Source organism: Mytilus trossulus, chromosome 2 (genome assembly GCF_036588685.1).
Source record: "Mytilus trossulus isolate FHL-02 chromosome 2, PNRI_Mtr1.1.1.hap1, whole genome shotgun sequence".
In the NCBI taxonomy this organism is placed as follows: domain Eukaryota; kingdom Metazoa; phylum Mollusca; class Bivalvia; order Mytilida; family Mytilidae; genus Mytilus; species Mytilus trossulus.
In genome coordinates, this window is record NC_086374.1 from 69,227,230 (window position 1) to 69,255,226 (window position 27,997).

At 32.2% G+C, this 27,997-nt stretch overlaps 1 protein-coding gene across 1 annotated transcript; it reads left to right on the forward strand.

Moving 5' to 3' along the window:
• LOC134707884 (signal transducer and activator of transcription 5B-like) lies at window positions 1-27,995 on the forward strand. Its single transcript, XM_063567994.1, has 21 exons — window positions 1-106; window positions 6,948-7,080; window positions 7,495-7,627; window positions 8,385-8,474; window positions 10,355-10,447; window positions 11,053-11,134; window positions 12,661-12,857; window positions 14,107-14,261; window positions 14,753-14,911; window positions 17,260-17,394; window positions 17,975-18,101; window positions 18,907-18,948; window positions 19,716-19,796; window positions 21,415-21,507; window positions 22,163-22,298; window positions 24,322-24,374; window positions 24,770-24,864; window positions 25,133-25,260; window positions 26,311-26,451; window positions 26,774-26,834; window positions 27,400-27,995. Exons 2-21 carry the CDS (start codon window positions 6,950-6,952, stop codon window positions 27,515-27,517), a joined length of 2,250 nt encoding a protein of 749 aa, XP_063424064.1. The 5' UTR covers window positions 1-106; window positions 6,948-6,949; the 3' UTR covers window positions 27,518-27,995.
• Window positions 27,996-27,997: the final 2 nt, after the last annotated feature.

Sequence of the window (27,997 nt, forward strand, 5' to 3'; positions counted from 1 at the left end):
ACCAATCAAACCTTCTGTTATAAAATACCATTCATATTTTGTACTTTCACTTTACAATAACAAAGTCTTATAGTGATAAATTCATAGAAGCAGGAGGCCATTCTTGGTAAGTACTACGCACTGTAGAATATTTAGGTTGTTTCAAAGGTATATACAATCAATATAAAATAGTCATCTTTTTACATGGTAATCCTGTTCAGACATTATTTGCGAGGGTGTAAACTATTGCGATAATTAATTAGTCTGAATTTTGTGCAGTTTATACTTTCATCAAATGTCAAATACTGTACATTCATATCACAAAGTTTAATTGAATAATCTTATAAATATATATATAACAGGCAGAGATGGGTCCGATTACTTTCAATGTAATTGATTAAATTACAATTACTTTGTCATTTGTACAATTAAATTAATAAATGATTACATCATTTCTGGAAGTGTCTGATTAAATTAATGATTACATTGGGAAAGTAATCAGGATTTTATCTGATTACAATGAATAAAAAAAACACATTTTGAATGATGTGAATAAATTAACGTTTTATATAACTATAGTTCTTTTTAGAGAGGATTTTGTTTTATATATTTTAAAATGATAACTTCAAACTGCATCTATTTAGTAAACCTAAGATAAATCCTACTTTGTAAAGAATCACTCTGATTCAAACAAAAAAAATCTCTGAAACCTATATTATCAAGATGGTTGATTTCTTGATTGACAACATATTTGTTACGTTCGGAGGACATGTGTTTCATTAGACTGTCGGCATCCCAATGGGCACAAACTGTGCCCCTCTACTTGCCGACTTGTTTTTTTATTATTATGAGGCTGACGTCATGCAAAAACTTCTTAGGAAGAAAGATAAGAAGTTAGCAATATCCTTTAACTCTACTTTCCGCTATATAGATGATGTTCTTTCACTAAATAATTCAAAATTTGGTGACTATGTGGAACGGATCTATCCCATCGAATTAGAGACAAAGGATACTACAGATACAGTCAAGGCGGCTTCATATCTTGACTTACATCTAGAAATTGACAATGAGGGTCGATTGAAAACAAAACTTTACGACAAAAGAGATGATTTCAGCTTTCCAATTGTGATCTTTCAATTCCTAAGTAGCAACATTCCAGCAGCACCTGTATACGGGGTATATATCTCAAACCAGGTTCAATCCACCATTTTCTACATTAGAAAATGCCTGTACCAAGTCAGGAATATGACAGTTGTTACCCATTCGTTTGATGTGTTTGGACTTTTGATTTTGCCTTTTGATTTTTGATTTTCCTTTTTGAATTTTCCTCGGAGTTCGGTATTTTTGTGTTTTTACTTTTTTCTCCCAATTGATACGATATTCCCGTGCTGGCATTTCCTATCATAATTTTCTTGATAGAGTGTTGCTACTCACAAGGAAGCTATTAAACCAAGAGTTCTAAATAGTGAAGTTAAAATCATCGTTTCGTAAATTTTACGGACACCATCACGAGTTGGTTGACCGTTATGGAATATCCGTTTCACAAATGATATCGGATATGTTCCTTACGTCGTAACTACAATCCCCTTCCCTTTCATGAATGTAACTTACCGAATTAGACTATTTACCGGATTTGTAATCACATAAGCAACACGAAAGGTGCCACATGTGGAGCAGGATCTGCTTACCCTTCCGGAGCACCTGAGATCACTCCTAGTTTTTGTTGGGGTTGGTGTTGTTTATTCTTTAGTTTTCTATGTTGTGTCATGTGTACTATTGTTTTTCTGTTTGTCTTTTTCATTTTTAGCCTTGGCGTTGTCAGTTTGTTTTAAATTTATGAGTTTGACTGTCCCTTTGGTATCTTTCGTCCCTCTTCTTTTACAGCTGATTGATGATTACAGTTACAATTACCCCAAGTCTGATAACAGGTGATCCCTGATCATTAGGAAGAGCTTATTAGGGGGGAAAAGTCATAATTTGCGAATGTAAGTGCTTGGATGAAGTTGTAATTATAAATTTGAGGCTTGTCATATTTATGTGATGCTGGAATAAATGTAAACTTCTTATTAACGTTTTAGCTCACCGGGCTAGAAGGGCCAAGTGAGTTTTTTTTCTAATCACTTTCGTACGTCGTCGTTAACTTTTACAAACATCTTCTCCTCTGAAACTGATGGTTCAAATTTAACCAAACTTGGCCACTATCATCAATGGGGTAAGTTGTTTAAAAAATGTGTATAGGTTGACCTGGCAGACAAACCAAGATGGCCACCATGGCTAAAAATAGAACATACGGGTTAAATGCAGATTGTGGCGTATATCTTTGAAACCAAAGTATTTAGAGCATATCTGACTAGATTTGATTGTTTATCAGGCCAAACTCTATCTGCTCTAAAATTTTAGACCAATATAATTTTATAAAAGCAACCTGTTGTTAGGTGGCTACCCCTAAATTGATAATTCCAAGGAAATTTTGCCGTTTTCGGTTATAATCTTGAATATTATTTAAGGTACAGATAAACTATAAACATCAATAATGTACAGAAAAGTAAGACCTTAGAGTATTAAAGTCATCACGAACAAAATGATCAATTGACCCCCTCAGGAGTTATTGCCCTTTGTATTAATTTTTTTCTATATTCATCAATTTTGTAAAGTTTAACATATATTTATCACTGTAACTACTTGGCCAAGTTCATTATAGATAAAGATAATTGTATGCAGCAAGACTGTTTAGTAAAGTAAGATCTACAGACACATCACCATCACCAAAACACAATGTTGTCATGAATTTATCTGTGTCCTTTGTTTGATATGCACATATACTAAGGTGAGCGACAGAGGCTCTTGAGAGCATCTAGTTCACATCGGTTCAAACATGCAAAAGGAAATAAATTTTACTGCTATCATGGCTATATATAAAAATAAACTTTTCCATATATTAGTAAACTTGTCGTAAAAACAAGTATTTTAATTTTGTATTTTTAGGTCGATAAGCCTTACTTTTTCAAAAATCAAAAGTTTTATAAACAGCGAATTAATAATCATGACATATCAATAATAAGCTATGTCTACAAAGAAGTGCTGACTTCTTGGCTGGTCAAACACTCGGGTAATAAAAACTCCGTAAACAGTGGCATCGACTCAGTGGTTGTAAATAAACTCATCACAGATACCAGGATTGGCATTTGGTATTTGTGCCAGACGCGCGTTGTGTCTACAAAAGACTCAATAGTGACGCTCGAATAAAAACAAAATGTTCAGTGGTCAAATTAAGGAATTTAATCTCGAATAGAGTCCCTTTATTGAATGGCAGAAATCCCTTTCATCATAATTATGTTTTTTCGTTGATCAATTAATATTTAAATTATAGGACCATATTAAAATCAAAGTGTTACTCACCTATTTTAATATATATATATATGCAATATAGGACCACTCTATTAGTGAACCAATCAAGGAAAAAAGTAGCAAGAAAACTTTTGAGGAAATACCCCATGCATATAAAATTCGGATTTATATTTATAGCCCAGGTGTAAGGGTTACTGATTGGGTCCTGAGGTTTAGAAGACATATAAAAGTCGATGAAATCTTCAGAAACTGTACATTCATTTAGCATTTTATTTTTGTAGTATACATTTGTATCTCAGGTCAAGTAAGGTTTTCTCAACACTTGGCGGCCGTCGTCGTTGTCGTCTATTATTTTTTACAGAAAACCTTCTTCTCTGAAACTAATGGACCAAATTAACCAAAATGGACCACAATAATCAATAGGGTATCTAGTTTAAATATTAATGTGTCCGATGACCCCGTCTTCCAATCATCATGGTAGACATGGTTAAAAATAGAACCTGGGGATAAAATGCTTGGTTTATCTCTCTGAAACTGAATCATTTAGCAAGAATCTGACAAGTGACAAAAATGTTTATCAGATTTATATTTTACTGCCTTGATTTTCAGACAAATCGACAACCCGTTGATGGATTGCTGTCCCTGAGTTAGTAATTCAACGCAAAATGTGCAGGTTTTTGTTGTTGTTATTATCCTTTATATCATTATGATATCTGAAATCAAATACTATTGAATGTGATTGAAACTTTACAGGATATCCAAACAATCAGTTAAAACAGCTAAGCGACACATGCTCTTCAGATCTAAAACCACTAATTTATAGCAACATTGCTTTCTCTGTTAAATTCTTAAATTTCAAGCAAATAAATTTAAAGTACTGGAGTGGGTACAATCAGTGAGGTCATTTATTCAGATAGGGTTAGTAAAGGGTCAAGGAGAACCAAAGCTCCTTCCATCTTTCAAGACACTTATGTTATAGAGGAGTTGTCTTGCCTCCATGACAGATATGTTGTCGTTCCAGCTAACAAAGCCTCAAACAATATTGTTTTGTTTGCAATAAACACTACATAGACTGCCTGATTAAGGAACTTGGGATAAATAACACACTTGGAAATCCTGCATATACACTAAGTACGCTTATGAAACAGGAGATTCTGGAAAACCACAATTCGCTTATAACCTCCTTTGGTGTTAATCCAAAGAATGTAGACCAGGATCATCTATCCTTATATTGGATACCTAAGCTTCACAAGAATCATTATAAGGAAAGGTATATTACAGGTTCTTTGAAGTGTTTCACTTAACCCCTTTCTAAAGTTCAAAACGCCATACTCACTACAGCCAAAGAAGGACTTCAGAAATATTCCGAAACGGCATATTCAAGAAGTGGTGTTAATTAGATGTGGATACTGAAAAATTAAAAAGAGTTATTGGTGAATTTACAATCTAAATCATTAAAACATTGTACCAACATTAAAACCTTTGATTTTTCAACCCTTTATACCGCTATTCCACATACTAAACTTAAAGCTCGACTGAAAGAACTCGTTAGCTTATGTTTCTTAAACAAAAAGGGCACTTGATGTTTTTAATATCTAGTTTGGGCTGGAATTCAGCTTACTTTGTGAAAAATCAGATCAAGGCAAAAGTATACCGACGAGGATATCACTGCCATGCGAGACTTTTTAGTTGACAACATATTTGTTGAATTTGGAGGTTTGGTTTTCCAACAGACTTGGAATCCCAATGGATACCAATTTAGCTCCTTTTCTTGTAGATTTGTTTTTAAATTCCTATGAAGCAGAATTTATCCAAGGGCTAATACAAGATGGCGAAAAGTATTAACCCAGTCTTTTAATTTCACTTTTCGGTATATTGATGATGTACTGTCTCTAAATAATAATAGATTCATTAATTACTTACATTTAATATGTTCAAGTGAACTTGAAATAAAAGATACTACCGACATCGATAAATCTGTTTCATATTTAGACCTTTTTCTCGAAATGACTACTGATGGTAGGTTGAATACAAAAATTTATAACAAACGCGATGAATTTAATTTTCCTATAATTAACATTCCATTTCTGAATAGCAACATCCCAGCGGCACCAACATATGAATTATATGTGTCTCAATTGATACATTACTCTAGAGCTAGCTCAAAGTACGTTGATTTTGTTGAACGAGGAATACTACTTTCTCAAAAGTATGTGTATCAATTGATACATTACTCTAGAGCTAGCTCAAAGTACGTTGATTTTGTTGAACGAGGAATACTACTTTCTCAAAAGTTGCTAAGACAGGGCAATGAATCAATCAAATTAATGTCATCACTCAAGAAATTTTACGGTCGCAATCATGAGCTGATTGGCAATTATGACAAAAGTGTGTCAGAAATCATATATGATATTCTTCCTCAGTCATTATTACATTCCATCATTACCGAACTGAACAAAGCAATAACACGACGGGTGCCGTATACGGTGCAGGAAATGCTTACCCTTCCGTAGCACCTGATTTCACTCCTGGTTTTTAGTTGAGTTCGTGTTGTTTCTTAATTATCATTTATAACTATTGATGTAAATGTCTTTTGGTTTTGTGAGTGTTTGTTCACTCCTTGGTTTTGATTGTTATTGTCCAATGGCTTCTTTGTCTTAAGTTCAAATTCAGGGGCAGTTATTTCTTGTCAAAACTGTACCTTATCCTGACTTTTGCTAAAAAATATCAACAGACCTTTTATTACACATTAGAGCGTACTGGATTCCCGAAAGATTGACAATACAAAAACAGGAACTTCTGATCTGACAAACAGGCAAAAAGGTGCCCTCCAATCAAAACTTCACATACTTCTTTATTAGTCAAATCAATCTTTCAACCAGGGCTCTACAGTGATCCCAAGTCCCAAAGCTTTCATTTGATTCCAAAATTACCTACATATACCCGATTTTGACAAAGATACACCTATGCGAAGGAACCACTTTGTTTAAAATATGTAGTACTTTCTTGTATGTTCTTTCTGACAAGGCCTGAATAAGTGGTTCTATACCTTCTGAGCCGCTGGTTATATATGGCCATTTCTATCTTTTTATCATTCTAAACATTTATGTATACCTCTTAACAACTAAATGTAGTCAACATATCTAATTTTAATAAATGGTATGGGTTTTTTGAAAGGTTAACAAGCAGATATAGTATTGTAACTCGCAGAAAAATTAATCCTGGTACCTTGGATAACTATATAATCACCTAGCATGACATTTTTTTTGTAGTATTAATCCCAAACGTATATTTTATCATATTCCAAATTTGATTGTAGAAGATTGTACAAATTTCATATTTGTTTATCTGTATGCGGATCTTGCTACTTGCAAAGTTTTAAGAATTTAATCAAATATATTTCATAACTTAGAAGCATACATTTTAAATTGCATCACATTACAAAATTATAAAAACAGGTTTTTGCAGTTTGTTGATAAGTGCATCTATCTGCGGACCATGCAATTCACAACGTTTTTAATAATTTAGTCAAAATCATTAAAATCATCTAAGAACCTATCTGTAATAACACTTAGATGTTGAGTGGCATCAAGTGTTATTGTATTATTTTTTTTCCAAAGAAATGTCACAGCAATGGGCTCAAGTTCAAGAGATACCTGTAGAATTCCTGTCAAAATTGAGATCTAGGTATGCTGAAATTTTCCCAATACAAATCAGGGATTGTTTTTCTGTATGGATAGACGAAAAACCTTGGTAAGTTGGTGTTGTATACGATCCATACCGCATAGTCAGCTATAAAAGCACATATTAATTCTTTTTACCCTTTATTATCACCTTCCTGTACTTTGAAATTGTTAATTTATCTAATTTTTTGGTCTTTATGTAAAAAAGGTTCATTAGCAATCATTTTTACAAATATTGATTCGTTAATTTGAAAGCAAATATTGATTCGTTAATTTGAAAGCAAATACAATTGTTAATATTGTCCAAAGTACAATGTTTAGGAAAAAGAACAATTCTAATTTATCAAGAGATAAAATTTTATGTTAAATAAGATCTACACGATCAGATGGATCGGACATTTTTCAATTAGTTACAGTTATAATTATTAAAAGTATTGTATTTATGTTGTTGACCATTTGATTCTGTTCTATCATAAACACATAGGAATCAAATTGATGAAAATGATGACAGTCACAGAAATAGTTATGCCTTACCTCTGCTGCAAGGTCTTCTTCAACTTATTCAAAATAAAGCAAAAGTGATTCCTGAATTCAAAGAATGCCTGATTTCTATAGAGGTAACAAATCAAATAATGTACAGTAAGATATGCACATACACATATATACACTTTCCGTTTAAAAATTGTCAAGAAACAGTTTTATTTGAATCTTTCCTTTTATTCCAAATCAGCATACGGGACATACATACATACTTATGTATTGTGCTTATGTAGAAATCTATCGACAAAGGGATTTAAGTTTTATTCCTTTATTCAAATAAGTTACTGTGGTAAGTTCAGCACATTTAGTAATTAAAAATGAGTAGTGATTGTAAATATTGATTTTTTTGAGTTCGATGAATCCACTTCTGATTGCCATTGTTGTTTAAGTAATCATCAAAACAATATTTAGGAATGGCGTTATGTAGAAAGAGTGAAGAAAGAAGATTTAAACCACCAATATTGTTGGAATAATACCCGACATATTACGGGAGTGCATGTTTACATTATATGGACTTTATAATCACGTGATAATCCTGACATTAGCAGCATGACTGGTGCCACTAGTGAATCAGTATGCTAACTTTGCTCAAACATGATATCGAATCTTGAGTACGTCGTTCTCAGACTTTGTATTCTTTTTGTGAACTTATTTGGGTTTTTTTGTCGTCTTTTCTTTTGTAAGTTTTTAATGTCAACTTGGTATATGCCGGCTTTTGTTTTTTGCATTGTTGATATCTATATATATATAACATCATAGTTTTAAGAGCAAAACAATAAGTTGTGTTCATGATCAGGTTCAATTATCTGATATGCACGTTTAAAATACTTTCAGAATAAGTATATCAATGAACCGCTCAATTTTGTAAGGGATATGAAGATATGTCTTAAGTATGAAGAACAGTTGCTGACAGCATCTAAAAGTGTAAGTTGTATTTAGATGTAACAGAGTGTGTTTTCATTTATTATACTTCCGATTCAGGGACTTAAGCTTAGAAGAAGACGTTGACCATAAAATGACTATCAAACGTTTCTATTACATATTAATGTTTCAATCTCATTGAATTGAGAAATGAATTTAACTTAAAAAAATCTACGAAACTGAAATCTTTTATGGTGATATTAATATAAAAAGAATAGGAAACTCCAAGGTAGATTCCATTAGAGGGTGTACATTAAAACAAATGCAATCATTCATCGGAACAAGTAAGAAAAGAAAACAACACATGCTATATTTTCAACTTGGTACCTGTATTTTCCGAAAATTAAAATTATGAGTTGAGCAAGGTTTCAAACCTAACAAAATCGCCAACATGATTAACAATTTTATAACACACATTAAAGTTTTGAATATGACAGCTGTAAACTCTCTCATAAATTCTCAACGATACGCAGTCTTATATTATGGTGTTATGATTCGCTTGAAAAATTTAAAATGAATATGATGGTTCTTCAAGAATATACTGTAAAGTATATTTAATTCTTAATTCTTAAATAGAGTATGTAGCTAAAACTAATATCATGCTAGCTGAACCGTGAAGTCATTCTTAGGTTATGTAATAAAATTTACGGTACCAATTTTCTTGCACCAGATGCGATTTCGACAATACATGTCTCTTCAGTGATGCTCTTGTCCAAAATATTTGAAATCCAAAGCTTATATAAAAGATGAAGAGCTATAATCCAAAAGGTCCAAAAAGTATAGCCAAATCCTAGTAAACTACACTCCTTAATGAGTAAAGTAGTCCGACAGATAACTAATCTATCTGTCTATAGGAGTAGGTTTCTTCGAAAGGAGGGTAGTATACCTTATCTTACAATGACTTCATGGTTGGCCAGCAAGCCAGCAAACCAAATATATTATATTTAGCTACATACTTCTAGAAATCGGCTATAAGTAAGGTCAATGTATTCAGACTAGACCTGACTACTTGTGCTGAAAACTATACAGTTATTACCAGCCGGTGTGTTTGTTACCTTAAGTATGTACCTCAAACCTACTCGGTATAGACGTATACAATAAATGTTCATTGAATAAGTGTAACAAGACCGAAGTTCACGATGCATTAAGTTGATGTTTTAACCAAATAGTATGTTGGTGTAAAAGATAAGCTGAAAAAAAATCTACTTCAAGACATTTTTCGATAAAATATCAGGATTTTCTTATCTCGGGAAAAGATTACCTTGGCAGGAATTGGCACAACATTTTTTTTAAATTTTGGGTCTTCCATGCGCTTTATTTTGATCTGAGCGTTACTAATGAGTCTTTTGTATACGAATCGCGCGTCTTGCGTATTAAATTAAAATTTTGGTATCTTTGATAACTATTGACACATTCCCCCATTTCCAATTTCACTATAATCCTAGTGATCATGCTTAGTTCATCACATATTAACATCGTACAATTGATCTAGAACATAACAATGGGCTTAATTGTAAACTTACAACATGCACATTCGCAAAAAGAACAAACAACATGAAAGCAAATGGGTATCGGTTGGTGTTAAATAACAAAACTTAAGGAACTTTGGCATCGTGGATGTTGTTTTTTTTTGTTTTTATTTCGATAATTAAAATCTTTTTAACTAATGACAAGTGTTATCCAGCTTTAAAAATGAGGGTGAAGAGTACGCAATATTCTACTTATAATTTCAAAAGATATATTCCGAACCTTGATATGACTGGAAATAGTTATCAAAAGTACCAGGATTACAATTTTATACGCCAGACGCGCGTTTCGTCTTCATAAGATTCATCAGTGACGCTCATATGGAAATTTAATATCTTTTCATTTCGTTGTTGTAGAGTATAATAACAACACAAAGCCATGACGAATGTATTGAAGGGAACATTCTACAAATGTTGGAAGAGTTCAATAACTTGAATGGTTGGGATGCGGTAAGTCCATATTTATGGGTGCTTTGTTGCAGAGGGAATACTCGTAGATCGTGTAAACTGTTTTCAAAGACTGATATTTGAAATTAAATACACAATTATTTCTTGCGTCCTTTTGGGCAGAATATTAATTTTCATCATGTCTTGGACAACATATTTTTTCCAGTTCGTAATACTCTTTTTTTAAATCCTCTTACGCCAACACCAACCAAAAGAGATTTTAAAAGGTTCGTTCCCGTTCTCTTATTCCTATGAAACTTAAATATTTTTTATGATATTAACATTTTAAATTGTTTTAGATGTTGACATTATGTAGAGAAATAATACAATTTTAATAGAAATTTATTAAGTTTTACACATAGTGATTTTGTTTTTGCATTTGCTACACATAATATGATGTACATCCTTGAAATATCAAACACTTTATTTTTAAGGTTTTTAAAGGATTAGGGTTTCGTTTAGGAATATAGAAATACAATCGCTCTAGAGGGGAAAAAAGACTCCCTTTGCCAAATTCAAACATGTGTGTTTCGTTAAGCCTTAAAGCTACTTTTATTTATGTTTCGAAATAGATATTTAAAGTCAAAATAGACAAATATTTCTTACAGGCAATTGATGGTGGTCTCAAAGAATTCAAAAAGAAACAAGAAGAATTTGTGATACTATTGAGAGAACTACCAATAGTTACAGGTAGATAATAAACAAACATGTTTTTCATAGTCATTTGTTATTAATGTTCTTTCTAAACAACATGTAATTCAACCCGAATTATAATTTAAAAAATCTGTAATAAATTGAGCAAAATTGCAAAAAATCTGGAGGTCCTCGGTTCTCTTCAATTTCGTACTGTATATGTGATTTTCTCTTTTGTAATTTGAGCTTAACAAGCGAGTTTTTTTTTTTGTGGACACCACGCGCATGTGGTGAGTACAAAAATGATGTGCATAGTGCATGGTGATACGTTAGAAGTAACGTGTAAAAGTAACGTTCTCGCTGCCGGTATACACTGTATCGTCACCTTGTTGTGACGTATTCACTTGCGAGAAGTTTGAATAGAGATACATACATGTTAAACGCCTTTGTTATTGTTAGCCTTATAGTAGCCCGAAGAACCCACTTCACGATAGATGAGTTAATTAACAATCAATTCCAAATTATCCAATTAATCAAACTCCAGAGCGAATAAAAGAGAAGCTAAAGACACACAAGTAAAAGTCAAACACAGATCGAAAACTGACAACGTAAAGTAACGACAAAACACTTTCAATCTCCAAAGATATTATTTTCTTAAGGTTTATGCACCCTTCTGTAGCCATTTTTGTACGAACTTTTCAAACTTCAATTGTATCAAAACTACAGATATAATGAATTATAGAGGTAGGCCATTTAGTACATATTCCAAGGGGAAACATGATGCAAAGCATTATGTTTACTGTTCCATTGCATTTAATCGAAAAAGAGTACTTTGTGGCAAATAAATCAAGATTTTTGTAGAAAATCCACAGCCTTTATCTTTGTACTCTCATATTTGGCAATTTGATGACTGATATATATAGGATTATCGCATGCAGTGCTAGCATTGATTTTCTTAAAACAAGTTTATAACTGTAGTTATTGGTTAAAACAAATATAAATATGGCCAAAATCAAGTACACCTTTTAGGGTGCGCTCGACTTTTGTGACTCAGCACGAGGGGTTTTGGAATTTACAGGTTGCTTTGGACTTTTTGTAAAAAATGCACACTAGCACATCATAGAAAAATCAAGTGAGTAACTTATGTTTCAAATTTTATAACAAAAATCCCTGTATTGAAGGCTGTGAATTTTCTATAAAAATCTTGATTTATTTGCCACAAAGTCCTCTTTTGAAGCAGTGAAACAGTAAAAAATAACGCTTTGCATCAAGTTTCCCCTTGGAATATGTACTAAATGGCCTATCTCTATTACTCATTATATCTGTAGTTTTGATACAATTGAGGTTTGAAAAATTCGTACAAAAATGGCTACAGAAGGGTTTATAAACCTTAAAGTTATTCTTTTCAAAATGCAAAAGTTATAATTGTATATCATTTATGTATACCATCTAATATTAATATAGTATAACATTTCAAAAAATTACTATCAATACAATATAAATAATAACATTATATACACTATACGAATAGTTATGTTCTTGTTATAATATAACGCATTGTATTGGAATTGTATATTTATCAGCGCATTTCAAAAAAGCTGAACAAGACATAAACGAAAGAGTTGCTGAAGTGGAAAATCTCAAACCAGATGTTTTAAACCAGGATGACATGGACGCAATAGTCAAACTCCATGAAGAAGGTGAAAAAACTAGATCTCGAAAAGAATTCATAATTCAACACTTGCAAAAATCCATAAGAAGTATCTGGGATCTTGTTAATGTAAGTAGTATTCTGTAAAGATTGTCCAAGACATAATGTCAAAAATGTTCCTTAAACTTCAGCAAACAATGACGTACGTTTAAAGCCAAAAAAAGCTCTGTTCCGTTGATTTTGATATTTGTGTGCGTATTGTAATTTTGAGACATATATTAAAGAATAAAATCTTTTATCTTCAGTACATGTATTATGTATCTTAAAATTCATGAAAGTTGCAATTATATGGAAAAACTGTATACATGAATCTCGTTAACATATATAAATATTTAAATGATTGATTAAATTTTATAGATTTTCTAATTAACACTAGAAAGGTACCAGGATTATAATTTAATACGCCAAACCTGCGTTTCGTCTACACAAGACTTTTCAGTGAAGTAGGGATAAAAAAAAACAATCAAGTACAAAGTTGAAGAGCATTGAGGACCCAAAATTCAAAAGGTTAAACAAGTTTATAAATCACAAAATATACAATAGTGAAGTTTAATTCATCCCTTCGTATTTTTTTCAAACGCCATTACGATTGGTTGACCGTTATGGAATAACCGTATCACAGATGACATCTGATGTGCTCCTTATGGCGTAACTACAATCCACTTCCCTTTTCACAACGAATGTGACTACCGAATAAGACTATTAACCGGGTGTATAATAGCACGAGTAACACGACTGGTGTCATATGTGAAGCAAGATCTACTTACCCTTCCGAAGCACATGAGATCACTTCCAGTTTTTAATGGGGATCATGTTGCTTAGTCTTTAGTTTTCTATATTGTGTCTATTGTATTATAATTTATCTGTTTGACTTTTTATTTTTTAAATTCATATTCATCGATTTGACTCAATTTATTATATGTTAATCATCGTTTTTACCTGTATTAAATGCCGTTGTTTCACTTGCAATGTTGACATTCCTTTTCTTTTAATAACAAAACAAGCACACTGAATGCGCTTTCTGTCTATAGGTAAGAGGTTAAATTGAAATTTATATAACAACGGATTCAATGAGACTGAACTATCAATTTCATGCAAGTGAATGATTCTTCATCAATGTTTCTTAGCTTAATGTGACAAAAATTAACAATACTGGCTGCTAAAATAGAATTATTTTTTCACTCTTTCAATTTCATAATTGACTGAACAAAACAATCATACTTAAAAAAAGTAAGATATCTCGTAACTAGTTTAACAAAACCTATCAACACTTTTCCTGAATAAATATGTCACGGTAAATCTTTTTTTTTTATTTAAGATCATTGTTCAGACACTGCAACTCTCTGTCGAAGAATTAACTCAGATTCAACAAACCTTTCTTGACACGGATCTTCTTAAATGGAAACACAAGCAACAGATTGCATGTAATGGAGTTTCATTAGATTCCTCCATCTTACAGTATCTCCAGAAAAAGTAATTATCTTACTTAGAATAAAATTGATTAATGTTCCAATTCATCCATTTTTGTTTGTGTTTTATTGTTTGTTAGTAGCTTTCGATCACTATGATGTTGTCTTCTAGCTTACAGGTTTAAAAACCTTTAAGAATGTTTTTTACTCAACAACTCATTAAGCAGTTGAATAATACTAATCTTTTCGTAAAAGAAATCTATATTGGATAAATCAAATTGTTTAAAAAATACTTTTTAATGCAACTTTTTTACTATGTATGCATATTATTCTAAGGTAGAAAGTGTATATGGTACAGGACACGCAAATTATATGAGTACGATACGAAATATGATTCATACCTATGTACCTGTGTATGTCATGTCATTTTGGTCAAAAACTAGTAGTGATAGCATCTTACCAATATGTTCCAACTTGTCAAAGCTTTTCTTTCGATATTAAACATGCTCAAGTGTTTATTATTACCAAACAGTTTATCTGCTTTTATATCGACAGATGTGAGAAGATACAGACTTTAATAGTAAAAAATATTCAAAACATTCAAAAGTTAGAAGAAATATTACAGCTATTACCACTGGAAAACCCTGAAAATTCACCTACTACAACCTCAGTTCAGCAAAGGCTAGCACATTTATTAGTGGATTTGGCTTGCGGGTAAGGATTTCTGTTCAATTTTTTTGTTAATGTTTTAAAATACAGAGCTTTATGATATATCTTAAAATGGAACAGAAGAAAAGATGTTTAAGAAAGTACAATCAGTTCATTATCATAACATTATGTTATCTTCACCATCTCTATTTGTATTAGTTCAATTGTATATATCACTTCTGAACGAGAAACCAGTAATTTGCAATGACAATGGTTTTCAAATAGTTTAAGGCGAAGTGTACGTAATTGCACGCCCCTAGCGGAATACGGGATTAATAACGTTCGACGTTAGTTACGCAAGTTATCTCCCTTACTCCAAGAAAGGACACACGAAAGAGAAAATACTTCGTGCGGTCTATCATAAATCCAACAAGCACGCCCGTGCTGTCTTAAAAACCCTAATCATGAGAAATTATCTGAATTACTCCATTTAGAAATCAAAGCATTCTATTGTTTCGTGCAGCCTGACTTTAATACTAGTTGATTTTTTTTTTGTTTCAGACGCATGGGACATGAAAGGCATTTCGTGTAAAAACGCCTAAGAACAGAATTATGAATAAATAAACATGTGACGATTCTACTTCTATTATTAATTATTTAATTATTAAAATTAAACCTGAATTGACCCAACAATATCGTTTTAAAAACCGTAGTTTTGAACAAAAACACACAGTACTCAACATAAAGTTTTAGGTTACCGAACAATTAATGAATGACATGTGAAATTAATTATTAGATTAAAAAAACGTTGACATGTTCGTATTTTGTGCTAATGAAAATTTTAGGACACTTTTATATCAATTTAGAAAATAAGACGATACCATATATAATAGAGTTTCGATGTAGAAGCTGGGCGACGTTACTGCAGACAATGACGTCGCCAGATAATTTCAATGTTCCGGCCAAAAACTAAACTTCAACAGAGAGTAGCGTAAAAACTAATACGGTTGCTAAGGACTTTCTTTGCACCGATGGATTCGTCTTTCATTTTAAAATCGTATATCAATTTTAGAAAAAAAATCCATTGTCCAATAAAAAATGAAAATCTTGATAGTGTAAAAATATCTGCTAATTTTTATAATTTCCCCTATATATCCTTTGTAATTTTGGTGTATCGTGTAGTTAATTTCAACGGCTCGTATCTCAAAAACGAAAACGGTTACCCCCTTTTTTTATTTCATTTTCTGGTGTAATTTTACAAGCAGAATTTGTATGTGAAATTAAAAAAAAATCCAATGTGAAGTTTAATTACGTACACTTCGCCTTAAAAGGATTATTTGGTAAAAAGTAAAAATCAAAAATATACTGAACAAAAGTATTGATCAATAGAAACGCAAGGATGTAGTACATTATAAAATGATTACACAAAATCTAAAACAAAATTTAAACAAAAACGAACTGTGCTTATGTTGCTACTTTCACCTAGAGCAAACGAATATGCTCCAAGGTACAATATATCTAAAGCACCAGTTTGAGAGGAGTTCAGTGTTAAATTAAGAACACGCTTTCTCAGTGCATGGAAACACATAGCTGTTGAGTTTCTAATAAAAACTGCCATCATACTGTGCCTGAATAAAATCACTACCAATTATAATTAAAATACCAACCCGTACTATTTAGCAGTGTTTTTGTTACTGCTTACATTGATGATGTATGATTTTTTTTTGGTTCAATCATTAATGAAAGTGAAATAGTAAAATAATAAGCTGCATTTATTAGCTAAAATGGTTCAATTTTGTCAAATTAAGCAAATAAACATTGACCATGAATTATTCACTTGCAAGTGAATAATTCGACCTCATTAAATCTGTATTCATGTGAACTCCAATTAAACCCGTAAAAAGAGATAGAATAAACCATGCATTGTCCGTGTACGGTTATTTAAAGGAAAAGAATGTCAACATTGAAAGTGAAACTAAGGTGAATAATTTGATTGACTGTTTGATACACAAAAATAATAATTCTTATAAATGTCTAATCGACAATAAAAATAAAGTTTTAATCTATACATGTTATACAAAATATACCAAACCTATAAAAATCCAATTGCAGGAGTTGCTTAATCTATTTCTATTTATGTTTATGTTTACCTCGCTTATATGGTCATATCAGGTTAACTCGATAGTTAATTAGGCGGTGTCTGCTAAAATTCGCACGAAACGAAGCTACATCTTTTAAATTGTTTATTTTATACTTTGGATTGTTTGGGAAAATGTCTTACATTGTTATAAATAAAATGAGAATTCAAGTCCAATCGGTGAACATGAATTTGGCAGCTAGTTTCCCTTTAGAGCGCCTCTTGATTAATTTTGTTTTTCGTTTGATATCATATATTTTATTTGCTTCCAATGTAGAACATTTATCGTTGAGCAACAGCCACCACAGGTTTTAAGGAAAGATAATAAATTTGAGGCAAGTGTCTCCCTCCTAGCTGGTAAGACGCTTAATGTGCAATCTCGTTTGCCAACAGTGCACGCCTACATATTGACGTAAGTACGATAAGTTTTATGCATTAGTTATAATTATAATATCACTCTAGAACTTATACAAGTACAATGTATTAAATAAATTAAACTCGAGTTATAATGTACCCGTTTATAAGTGCACATGAATATATAATAATACATTTCGTGGGTTCAAATCACATTTGCAAAGGATTTGTAAGCCACTGATAAATAAAATACATAGAAAAGAGGAGGTAGGACCAAAGTACTTCAAACAACATTTGTCTCATTTAAAAACACAACATGCAAAATGTAATAGAGACCATAGAATGACAAACCAGACTCATGTGTCGTTTTTTTGTTGTTGTCTATTTCACATTTGTCACAATCAGCTGATACGTGAAACTGATTTGGTAAACAATAACAAGGATGACGAGTGTAGACATGTGGTATGAACACAAACAAAGGTGCATATCTTAATTGCTTTATAATTAAAATTCCAAATTCTAGAATAGAACAAACTCGATAAAGATCGTATTTATTTTTGTTTTGTTTTAGCGAAGCACATGTTGTATCTTTGTTATAGTAAAACAGTGGTTAAACACAATTTATTTCTTTGTTTTAGTGAAGCACAAGCTCGGACAGTTCACACAAATAAGTTTGATATGTCAACAATTAGAGACCTTTTGAACAATAAATCGACAGTTGAGATTCTTCCATCTGGAAAAGTTCAAGCTAAGTTTAAAAACCTGGTACGTTTTCTATATTGCTATTGTAAAAATTTCGTATTGAAATCTTAATTTTTATACGTTGAACCCATTTTAAATGAGAAAACATGTACATACCTTTCAACTATAAAATGTATTTAGTAGAAAAAAACCTGTAAATCAGTGAATTTAGGTTACTCTGTACAGTTGGGTTGTGGGCTATAAAAATTTTGTGATACGCGTCACGAATATAATTATTGATCTATCATTAACAATTTGACACACAGATCCTGTTTCACTTACAAGAATTTGAAAACACTCTGATCTATATACTAGCTACGTTCCGTTTTAACGACCTGTTGTGTAGTTATCTAATTTTGTCGTCAAGGTAAACACCTTCTATGTACCTATATTCATTAAAGTAGGACTCAGTGTGTTCATATCCTTGTATAAATGTACGCAAATCGTGGACATATGATCTTTATATTAACCAGTTTGCAACTTCGTACTTTATTTGGCATTTTAAACTTTTTTTGGATTCGAGCGTCACTTATGAGTCTTTAGCAGACGAAACGCGCGTCTGGCGTATATACTAAATTTAGTCCTGGTATCTTTGATGAGTTTATTCGCAGAATGATTGCTAAAGAGACAACTACATAACATATTTCCGAATGACTGAGATGCAAGAAATGTTACGTAGTTTACCAATGTGGTATAAGCAGCTACAGAAAAAATGAAAAACAATTCAAAAGAGACTTGTCGGGTTTGTTTGATGATTTTTATTCTAATAAATTTGGGGTTGTTTGTGTAATCTCCAGATTTAAAGTACGTTCATTTATTTATATTGTAGGTTTTAAAGGACTTCAAACGAGAATCAAGAAAGGGTGGTCAGGTATTGTCTTTCTTTATATCATTGCTTACATTTCAATCATCATTTCAAATCGTTCTAATAACAATTTAACTATAATTTATCAGATAACAGCTTGACAACAACTGTAACAATTGTAAACGCGCGTCTGACGTAAATACAAATTTCAATCCTGGTAACTGCTAGTGGAGTTTCAATTCCCCTCGGATATCACCAGCCCAGTAGTCAGCACTTCTGTACTGACATGAATTATCATTGATAAGGTTATATTTATAAAATTGCTGTTTTCAAAATTTTTGAATTTTTGAAATGCCAAGGATTTTCGAAGTCAGGACCAAATAACCTTAGCCGTATTTGACAAAACGATTAAGAATTTTGGTCCTCAATGCTCTTCAACTTCGTACTTTAAATGGCCTTTTTAACTTTTATGGGTTCGAGCGTCACTGATGAGTCTTTTATAAGGGTAAATACAAAAATTAATCCTGGTATCTATGATGAGTTAATTTGTATTGCTTTAATCTGATCTATCATCTTGCTCCTCTCTGTGATTTTGTAACTTTTCCTAATGTATAAGTATATCTTAGTTTCTACCATATGTAGTTCATAAATGAATGCTCAGTTTTGGATTTTATTGGGGTTGTAGATTTCGCGCATTCAACAATTTTGATTCGGTCATAAGTTGCTAACAAAATTTACCAAACATACATTTGGAAAAGTAAATCAGACACAACTTTAGTTAACCCTTTTCTCTTTACAACAAACGACTCTATTTATCAATAATCTATTTTTAGAGAATAGCTGAGGAAAAATATTGCATACTCTTCGAAACAAAAATAAAAATAGGAGAATTTGATTTACAGACACCTCTTCTGGTAAGTACATATCAGTATAGATTTGACATATTGAAACAAAACCATAATAACATTCTATTAGTTCGAAGAAAACACATGACAAATGTGCTCTGGATGTAAACAGATCCTGCTCCACATGTGACTATTTTTAGACGTTTTGCACTTCGTGTTCCTTATTATTGTTCTTTATAAGTGAACTCAGCCAGTTTTGGTTCAGCATATCTTTTTCACCAGTTGGGTTTTTTTTACTGAAGAACGTGAAGTAAATGCCGATTTAAGTTGGATCATGTGTGTATATTTCCTCATAAGGAATGTTCTTATACTTAAAAAAAAAAAAAGTAGTTATGATTTTTTTTTAATATAACTAAAAATGTGGATCTTTTCAAGCTACAGGGTATGCAAAATTGGCTAAATTAGCATATATTGTCCATGAAAACCCCCCACATTTTGTGAATGAAAAGAAACCTTGAAGATAGAATTTTGATATAAAATGCGAGAAGACAGGTTTTATTAAATGCTTTAAGAAATTTGTTTTCTTGTTTAAAGAAATGAAAATTTCACTATTATTCTATTATAAAGTTTTAACTGTCAAAAGAGTTAAATGCTCTTAAATGTCATAGTTGAAATATAGATTCGAAATACACAAACAATGGGCTTGTGTAACAAAATTTTAGATAATACAATAAAAGAGGGACGACTGATACCAGAGGGACAGCCAAACTCATAAATCGAAAATAAACTGACGCTATGACTAAAAATGAAAAAGACAAACAATAGTACACACGACACAACAATAAAAAAACTAAAGAATAAAAAACACGACCACAACCAAAAACTAGGGGAAATATCAGGTGCTCCGGAAGGGTAAATAGATCCTGCTCCACATGTGGCATCCGTCGTGTCTTATGGGATATAAAATCCGGTAAATAGTCTAATTCGGTAGGTCACATTTATGAAAAGGAAGGGGATTGTACTGACGACGTAAGGAACATATCCGATATCATTTGTAAAACGGTTATTCTATAACGGTCAACCAACTCGTGATGGCGCCCGTAAAATTTACTAAGAGATGATTTCAACTCCACCATTGGGAACTCTCGATTTAATAGTTTCCTTGTCAGCAACAACCCTCTATCAAGAAAATCATGCTAGGAAATGCAAGCACGGGTATATCGTATCAATTGGAATATATATACACCGTATGCAGGTGCTGATGGAAAGTTGCTACTTAGAAATGGAAAGTTCACAGTTGGAAAGCTGAACTCATCTCTGTTGTCGTAAAGTTTTGTTTTCAATCGACTCTCATTGTCAACGTCTAGATGTAAGTCAAGATATGAGGCCAATTTAAATGTATCTTTTGTATCCTTTAGCTCTAGATCAATGAGATAGATGCGTTCGACATAGTCAACACATTTAAAATTATATAGTGAAAGAACATCATCTATATAGTAGAGTTTAAGGATATTGCTACCTTCTTACCTTTCTTCCTAAGAAAGTCCTGTTTAAAGTCAGCCTCATAATAATAAAGAAGAATCCAAGATGGCGGTACAGTGAATATACCGTAATTTCGATTTTAGTTGGATATTGATTTGTGTATAATTTAAAGTGGACACATTGATTTATTTGATCTTACTTTAAGGCATTGTCAGTTCCGGTGATAATAACTAGTCATGTTAATCAGGAATGTCAGGCTCTAGCAACAATTTCATGGGATCATCAATTCTCTTCTCAGGTAAGTGTACAAATCAAAACTAATAGATAAACACAATATATTTAGAAAAAAATTATGATACTCGGTAAAGGTGAGGTGTTTAAAGGAGTGCGTTTGGTAAAATTGAAACACAGACCGAAATACCAAAGACTATATGAAATGACAAACAGTAACAGAAGAAAAAAATCCTAATGGTAAATCCGTTTATCATGCGCGCCTTTAAGATGGCATGTACCAAATAGAGGGGATCGCCTGTACCCCTGCACTATAAACGCGCATCAAGCGTCTTAGTGATCATCATTGTGCAGGATAAACTTGAAATAATGTTTGCTTCGTACATTAGGTACTTCATCAAAATTCCCTCATGAAAGCAGTGCTGATGGTCAATTATGAAAATTCAATTAACCGATTGATTCGTGCAATATAGCATCATAGTTTTCACATCACTCGCTCAACATTGGAATTGAGATGACGATGCGCCTAAATGCACAAATTATAATCATTAAAACCAAAGTTTTTGACGAAAATGCGTCGACCTCGCAAGTTGTCTATGGATCTATTTAATATTGACATAAAGTATTGCAATTGAAAAAAATATTTTAAATACGATTGTTTTTATAGAAGTGAATCTTTTCCATGCTCTTAAAAAGAAGTAATTTCAATTTTTTTTCTTCAGCCCAGGACTTTATTTGAAGTGCCGTCATCCGTGGCATGGTATGACTTAGCAATCCTCCTGAATGCAAAATTTAAACATGAAACAGGACGAGGACTAACTGATGATCATCTTAATTATCTTGCTTCAAAATTGTTTGGTAAGAATCCGAATGTGTATGACTTCTTATAGAGGTTATGTATTTATGTATTAAGTATATATATATTTAAACCTCGTCTAAACATCAACCCAACAATGTTAGATCTGTAAATTTGCTTTCGCAAATTTTTTTTTCTTCCCTCGCCGGGATTCGAACCCATGCTACTGTGATATCGTGACACCAAATCGCCAGCACTGCAGCCGTCCCGCTAGACCACCTGGGCTCTACAAAAATAAAGCTATCGGTGGCCGTGTGTTACCTTTCCTCGTCAGTTTTAATCTAGCGTCGTACCACAGTACATGATATATAAGGCATGGAGATGTTATTGTAACAGATCAGCTCAATTGTCTATAGAAAAGGATCCTACAAATTAATGTAAGATACAGTCACAGAAAATAATTATATTTATAAGTACGTCTGAGTCAGTGACAACTCTACAACAGATTTATCCATTGGAATGTACACAGCCATGTATCACCATCATTGATGGCGATCCAATAGATAAATCTGTTATATATATTTATATATCATTTAAAAGAGAACGATATTGACTCCATCGCATACCTCCTTTAAAATGCTTTTTAGTTAATAAATTAAACATTATCGCTATTGTCTGTTTAAATTGTAAAAAAAAAAAAATATTTTATTGTCTTGTTGATAAGTGTGTTTTTCTATGTCTCCTAATAAAAACAGAGCAGGTAATTAAAGAAACGAAAAAAAACATTATTGCAATGTCCCAAACGGTGCACATAGTGTATCTATTCAATGTTGTCAATACCTAAATTATCCATTAAAACTGTCCATGAATATCTCGTAGTCTCGGAGTGCCCTTTCAATGCCATTTTCCATATGAATAATGTTTCAAATGGGCATATATGTTTATGCCCTACCTAATATAGTAGAGGGGCAGTAGGTTTTCTGGTCTGTGCGTCCGTCCGTCCGTTCTTCCCGCTTCAGGTTAAAGTTTTTGGTCAATGTAGTTTTTGATGAAGCTGAAGTCCGATCAAACTGAAACTTTGTACACTTGTTGCTTATGATATGATCTGTCTAATTTCAAAGCCAAATTACACTTTCGATCCCAATTTCATGGTCCACTGAAAATAGAAAATGAAAGTGGGAGTTTCAGGTTAAAGTTTTTGGTCAAGGTAGTTTTTGATGAAGTTGAAGTCCAATCGACTTTAAATTTAGTACACATGTTCTCTATGGTATGATCTTTCTAATTGTAATACCAAATTATACTTTTCACCCAATTTCACCACGGTCCATTGAACATGGAAAATGATAGTGCGAGTGGGGCATCCGTGTAATTTGGACACATTCATATTAAAAATAAATTGCATGTTTATAAGTGCAAACTCGTCCGATACATTGATAATGTAAACCTTTGATATACAACCTAATATACATTTAAAAATTTGACAAATATTTGTAGACGATCGCTTACAGTGCATTTTCCATATAATTTATTTTACATCTGAAAGCTCTTTTAAAACTGGTACGCATGGACCCAACATTGGCTTGGGGGGACGGGGAGGGGGTTAAAAACACATAAAAACCTATACCTGTAGCAGTCATGTCGCTGACAAAGGTGGTCATTTGTGTAATTGATTATGTAAACTAGTTTATGATTGCCTTCTGCGTTATTTGAACTATTGTCCTTAAATTAAGTCCGTGGTCAAAATAAAGTTCATACATGCTTATCTAAATCATGAGTAAATTTTCTAATAATAAAAACATCTTAACAGTGTTGTAACTGGATAACACAAACCTTAAACTACATGAACAAGCTGGTTTGTTTAACTTCAAGAAGTTGTCTGAAAACAGTTTGCATGACTTGAATAATATTTTGTTCAGACTTTTCAGTAGACCATAAGATCAAAACGACCGTTTCAGACTTTAATTCGTTTCCAAGTGTTTGATCGTGAATAGCATAAGATATATAACACGATTAAGCTTAGTATGACGTTCATATACAATACTTGTCGGGGTTAATTTAATCTTTTTTTTAAATTTTATATTACAGGAGAATCAAGTAATTATGCAAGTTGCCACGTGACATTTAATATGTTCTGTAAGGTGTGTATTCCTCGAATGTGTTCATATTTACTCTTCACAATATCACGCTGTTAATACCATTTATTTCAAGCATAGTTGTTTGTCTTTAAGCACCATATAAAAAGGTTCCCTTCAATGATATACTTCTGTTCTGTATCTCGATATGATACAGTTGTAGAATTTTTTAATTTGTTTACCAATCGAAAAGTCGTTTCTCGTGCTATTTCAGAGCTAACGTCTTAGTGGTGGCACATGTTCATATTCGATGACGGTTCGTAGCAGACAACACTTATCCAATGTATCTTCTACATACATAACCTGTAAAATATCAAATAATTTACCCATAACTTTAAAATTCAAAAAGGATCTGTATTTTAAAGTTGATACACGTCGTCTTATTTGTTATTCTTTTTTAGGATAACTTGAGGAATCATGAGTTCACTTTCTGGGACCTGTTTTATAGTACAATGCGTGTTACAAAGGATCATTTATATGTCGCTTGGAACGAAGGGTAAGTCTGTTTTTTTTTACATTTTAATATGACATTTGTTTAAAGGATTTAAATTTAAAGATAAACAGTGCTGGCAACCAGTGGACATGTCATGGTGCTTAAAGGACCAAATAGGATAATACACGGACGGGCGACCGTTATATACATGCATGATATTCCCCGCATAGCGTTTTTTGTGGTCTAATACATTAACAGGATAAATAACAAAATGTTTACTTGAGACGAAAAATATGAAATATCTTAAACACTTATTTTCTTTTACTTTTAGAAACATTGCTGGTTTTATAAGTAAAGCCAAAGCTGAGATGTGTATGAAAGATTCTTCTCCGGGAAATTTCATTTGCCGTTTCAGTGCATCACTGTTGGGAGGAGTTTCCATTTCTTACAGCCGTGATAGTAAGTACTTTGGCTTAATTTTTCTTGAATTAAAAGAGAGTGGCAAATACATCAAAAGGGGCTTCGAACTAGAATGTCAAAAACAACAAAAACGAAAAACGATTAAAAGACCAACTACTGTGTAAAACATAACATTTAAACTTTAAAATAAACAACACGACACTCATCAAAAAGGAGATTTCGGGTGCCCCGGAAGGGTAAGTAGGTACTGATCTACATGTAGCAGTTTTCGTGTTGTTTATGAAAGTACAAACCCAGTGAAAAGAGTTGTATTAATTCGGAAAGAGAAGGACAAGGTTTTGATTACAACATTAGGAATATTTACGTTGTCATTTGTTAAACAGATATTCCAGAAAGGTCAAACAAACCTAAATTGTCAACGGGATGATTTCAACTGCATACTATGATACTCTTTGATCAATTGTTTTCTTCTGAGCAGCAGCCCTAGCCTCTATCATAAAAATCTTGAACCAAGATAAATATACACCATACGTAGGCTATGATTGTAGTAACAATTAGAACCGTATATGAAAACTGACGATTTTTTTCAAACTAAAAAAAATAATAATTTTCCTGAAAAAATATTCAACCAAACATGTGTACCTGTAAGGTTTGTATTAAAGAATTAAGCAGCTTATCCCTATTTTACGAAATTTTCCTTTCAACTTTCTGACTGGTAATTGCCTATCTCAGCGGAGTCATGTGATATGAACATTATCGATGAAAATAAGGGTGCAAGTGGCTTTGCAAATGAAATTGACACTGTCGTCATAGGTAAAATAGCAATAAACAGATTTTCAATGGTCATCTCAACTCGTCGTACCGGCTCAAGCGAGAAAATCAATATCTTTGTGATGATCAACGATAATCTATAATTATAGGCAATTCTACCTTAATTTCTAATTTTCAGTGCGGTTAACAATCCATATTTCGCGGTTTCATATTGATTAAAACGATATATCATTACACTAACTATAAAAAAAACAAATCACTTCACATAAAACACTACCATAACATGCAAGTCTTTATGATTTATTTTTATTACTACAGATGGTGTTCATCACACGTCTCCTTTTACATGTAAAGATCTACAGATACGTTCATTACCACTTCTAATAATGGATACACCAAAATGGACACATTTATACCCCAATAAACCAAAGGAACACATTTTTGGGACAAATTCTGATGGTAAGAAAATTCTGATAGTAACAAAATATATATTCTCTAAATGATGTCAAACTATTCATAGTGGCAGTGCCATAAACATATACACATAATAAAAACGTTAACCCAAATTTCCCCTTACATTTCGGCAATTATTACCCTCTTCTTTGAATTAATTACAAAATCAAAACAACAATTACATCGTTTGAATACATTACGTTATAATGTACTTTTGATTAGTAATGCAATTTTTGCAAGTAATTAACATTGCGCCTATAAAGGCTTCAAAAAAATAATGCTTATTTCAGGTTCCAGGTTCCATATAATTTCACATTTTGTTTTTCAGATTCTCCGAAGACAGACGGAAAGTCCGAGTATGAGAAATTTATATGGACAATAAAAATGAGGTAATGCGTTTACTCTCTTGTTCCATATTTTTTTTAAAGAAAAAAAGCGGCAGGCCCGTTTTTCATTAACATGATTTATTTAGCTAATGATTAACACATTTAGTATATTATGTATTTATGAGTATGTATCATGTAGAACATTTCATAAACTATTGACGTACACATGTTTGTATAAAAAGAGGGACTAAAGATACCAAAGGGACAGTCAAACTCATAAATCTAAAACAAACTGACAACGCAATGGCTAAAAATTAAAAAGACAAACAGAAAAAACAATAGTACACATGACACAACATAGAAAACTGAAGAATAAACAACACAAACCCCACCAAAAACTAGGGGTGATCTCAGGTCCTCCGGTAGGTTAAGATGAATCTTACTACAAATTGGTTGGTTTGAAAAAATAAATTACTTTTAGAGTAATTTGTCCTTTTAGTGTACCTGTTAAAGTTTTACCATGAACACTAGTCACAATGACATCGGAATAACGACTAAGCAAACATGACAATGAAAATAAAATGTTTCACAATATTATATTTCTGAACTTTTTCCATTTTTTTTGTAGTTCATCAGAAGACGAACGAGAAGATATCACTGATCAGGAATGTGACGCTGCTTTAATGGAATTCATAGCTGGCACCGATTTCGATAAACTTTTGAAGGAAGATTTTGAGATGAGATGATACACTAGCCGATAACTTTCTCTTTTGTCTCCCGCGCGAAGCGTTGCGATTGACATACACATCGAGGTATCCGTCCGCTCGGTCATGCCACTTTGATATATTGATAAAACTGCATATTGCCTTGTTGGCGTTCTCATGTGTTCAGTTCTCGCACGATTTTTGTATGAATATTTGAAGGTTTATGTCTCGGCCTCAATCGGAAATCCGTGCAGATCATTTCATTAAATAAATTGGAAACATTGATTGCATGGCAAATTGCACTATTAGCGCTCTCATATGTACAATTCTTAGGAAATATTCATTTTAATATAAATCGCATTACATGTCCTCTGAATCCTTTATTTCTTTTTGATATTTATAAAGTGTTATGGTATTTTTTAAAGTATTTTCCTTTGTATATATAGAAAAGGGGAATTACGTCGGACATTCGAACTCAGCTCTTTTATTTTAATTGTTATATTATTGTTATATTAAAACATA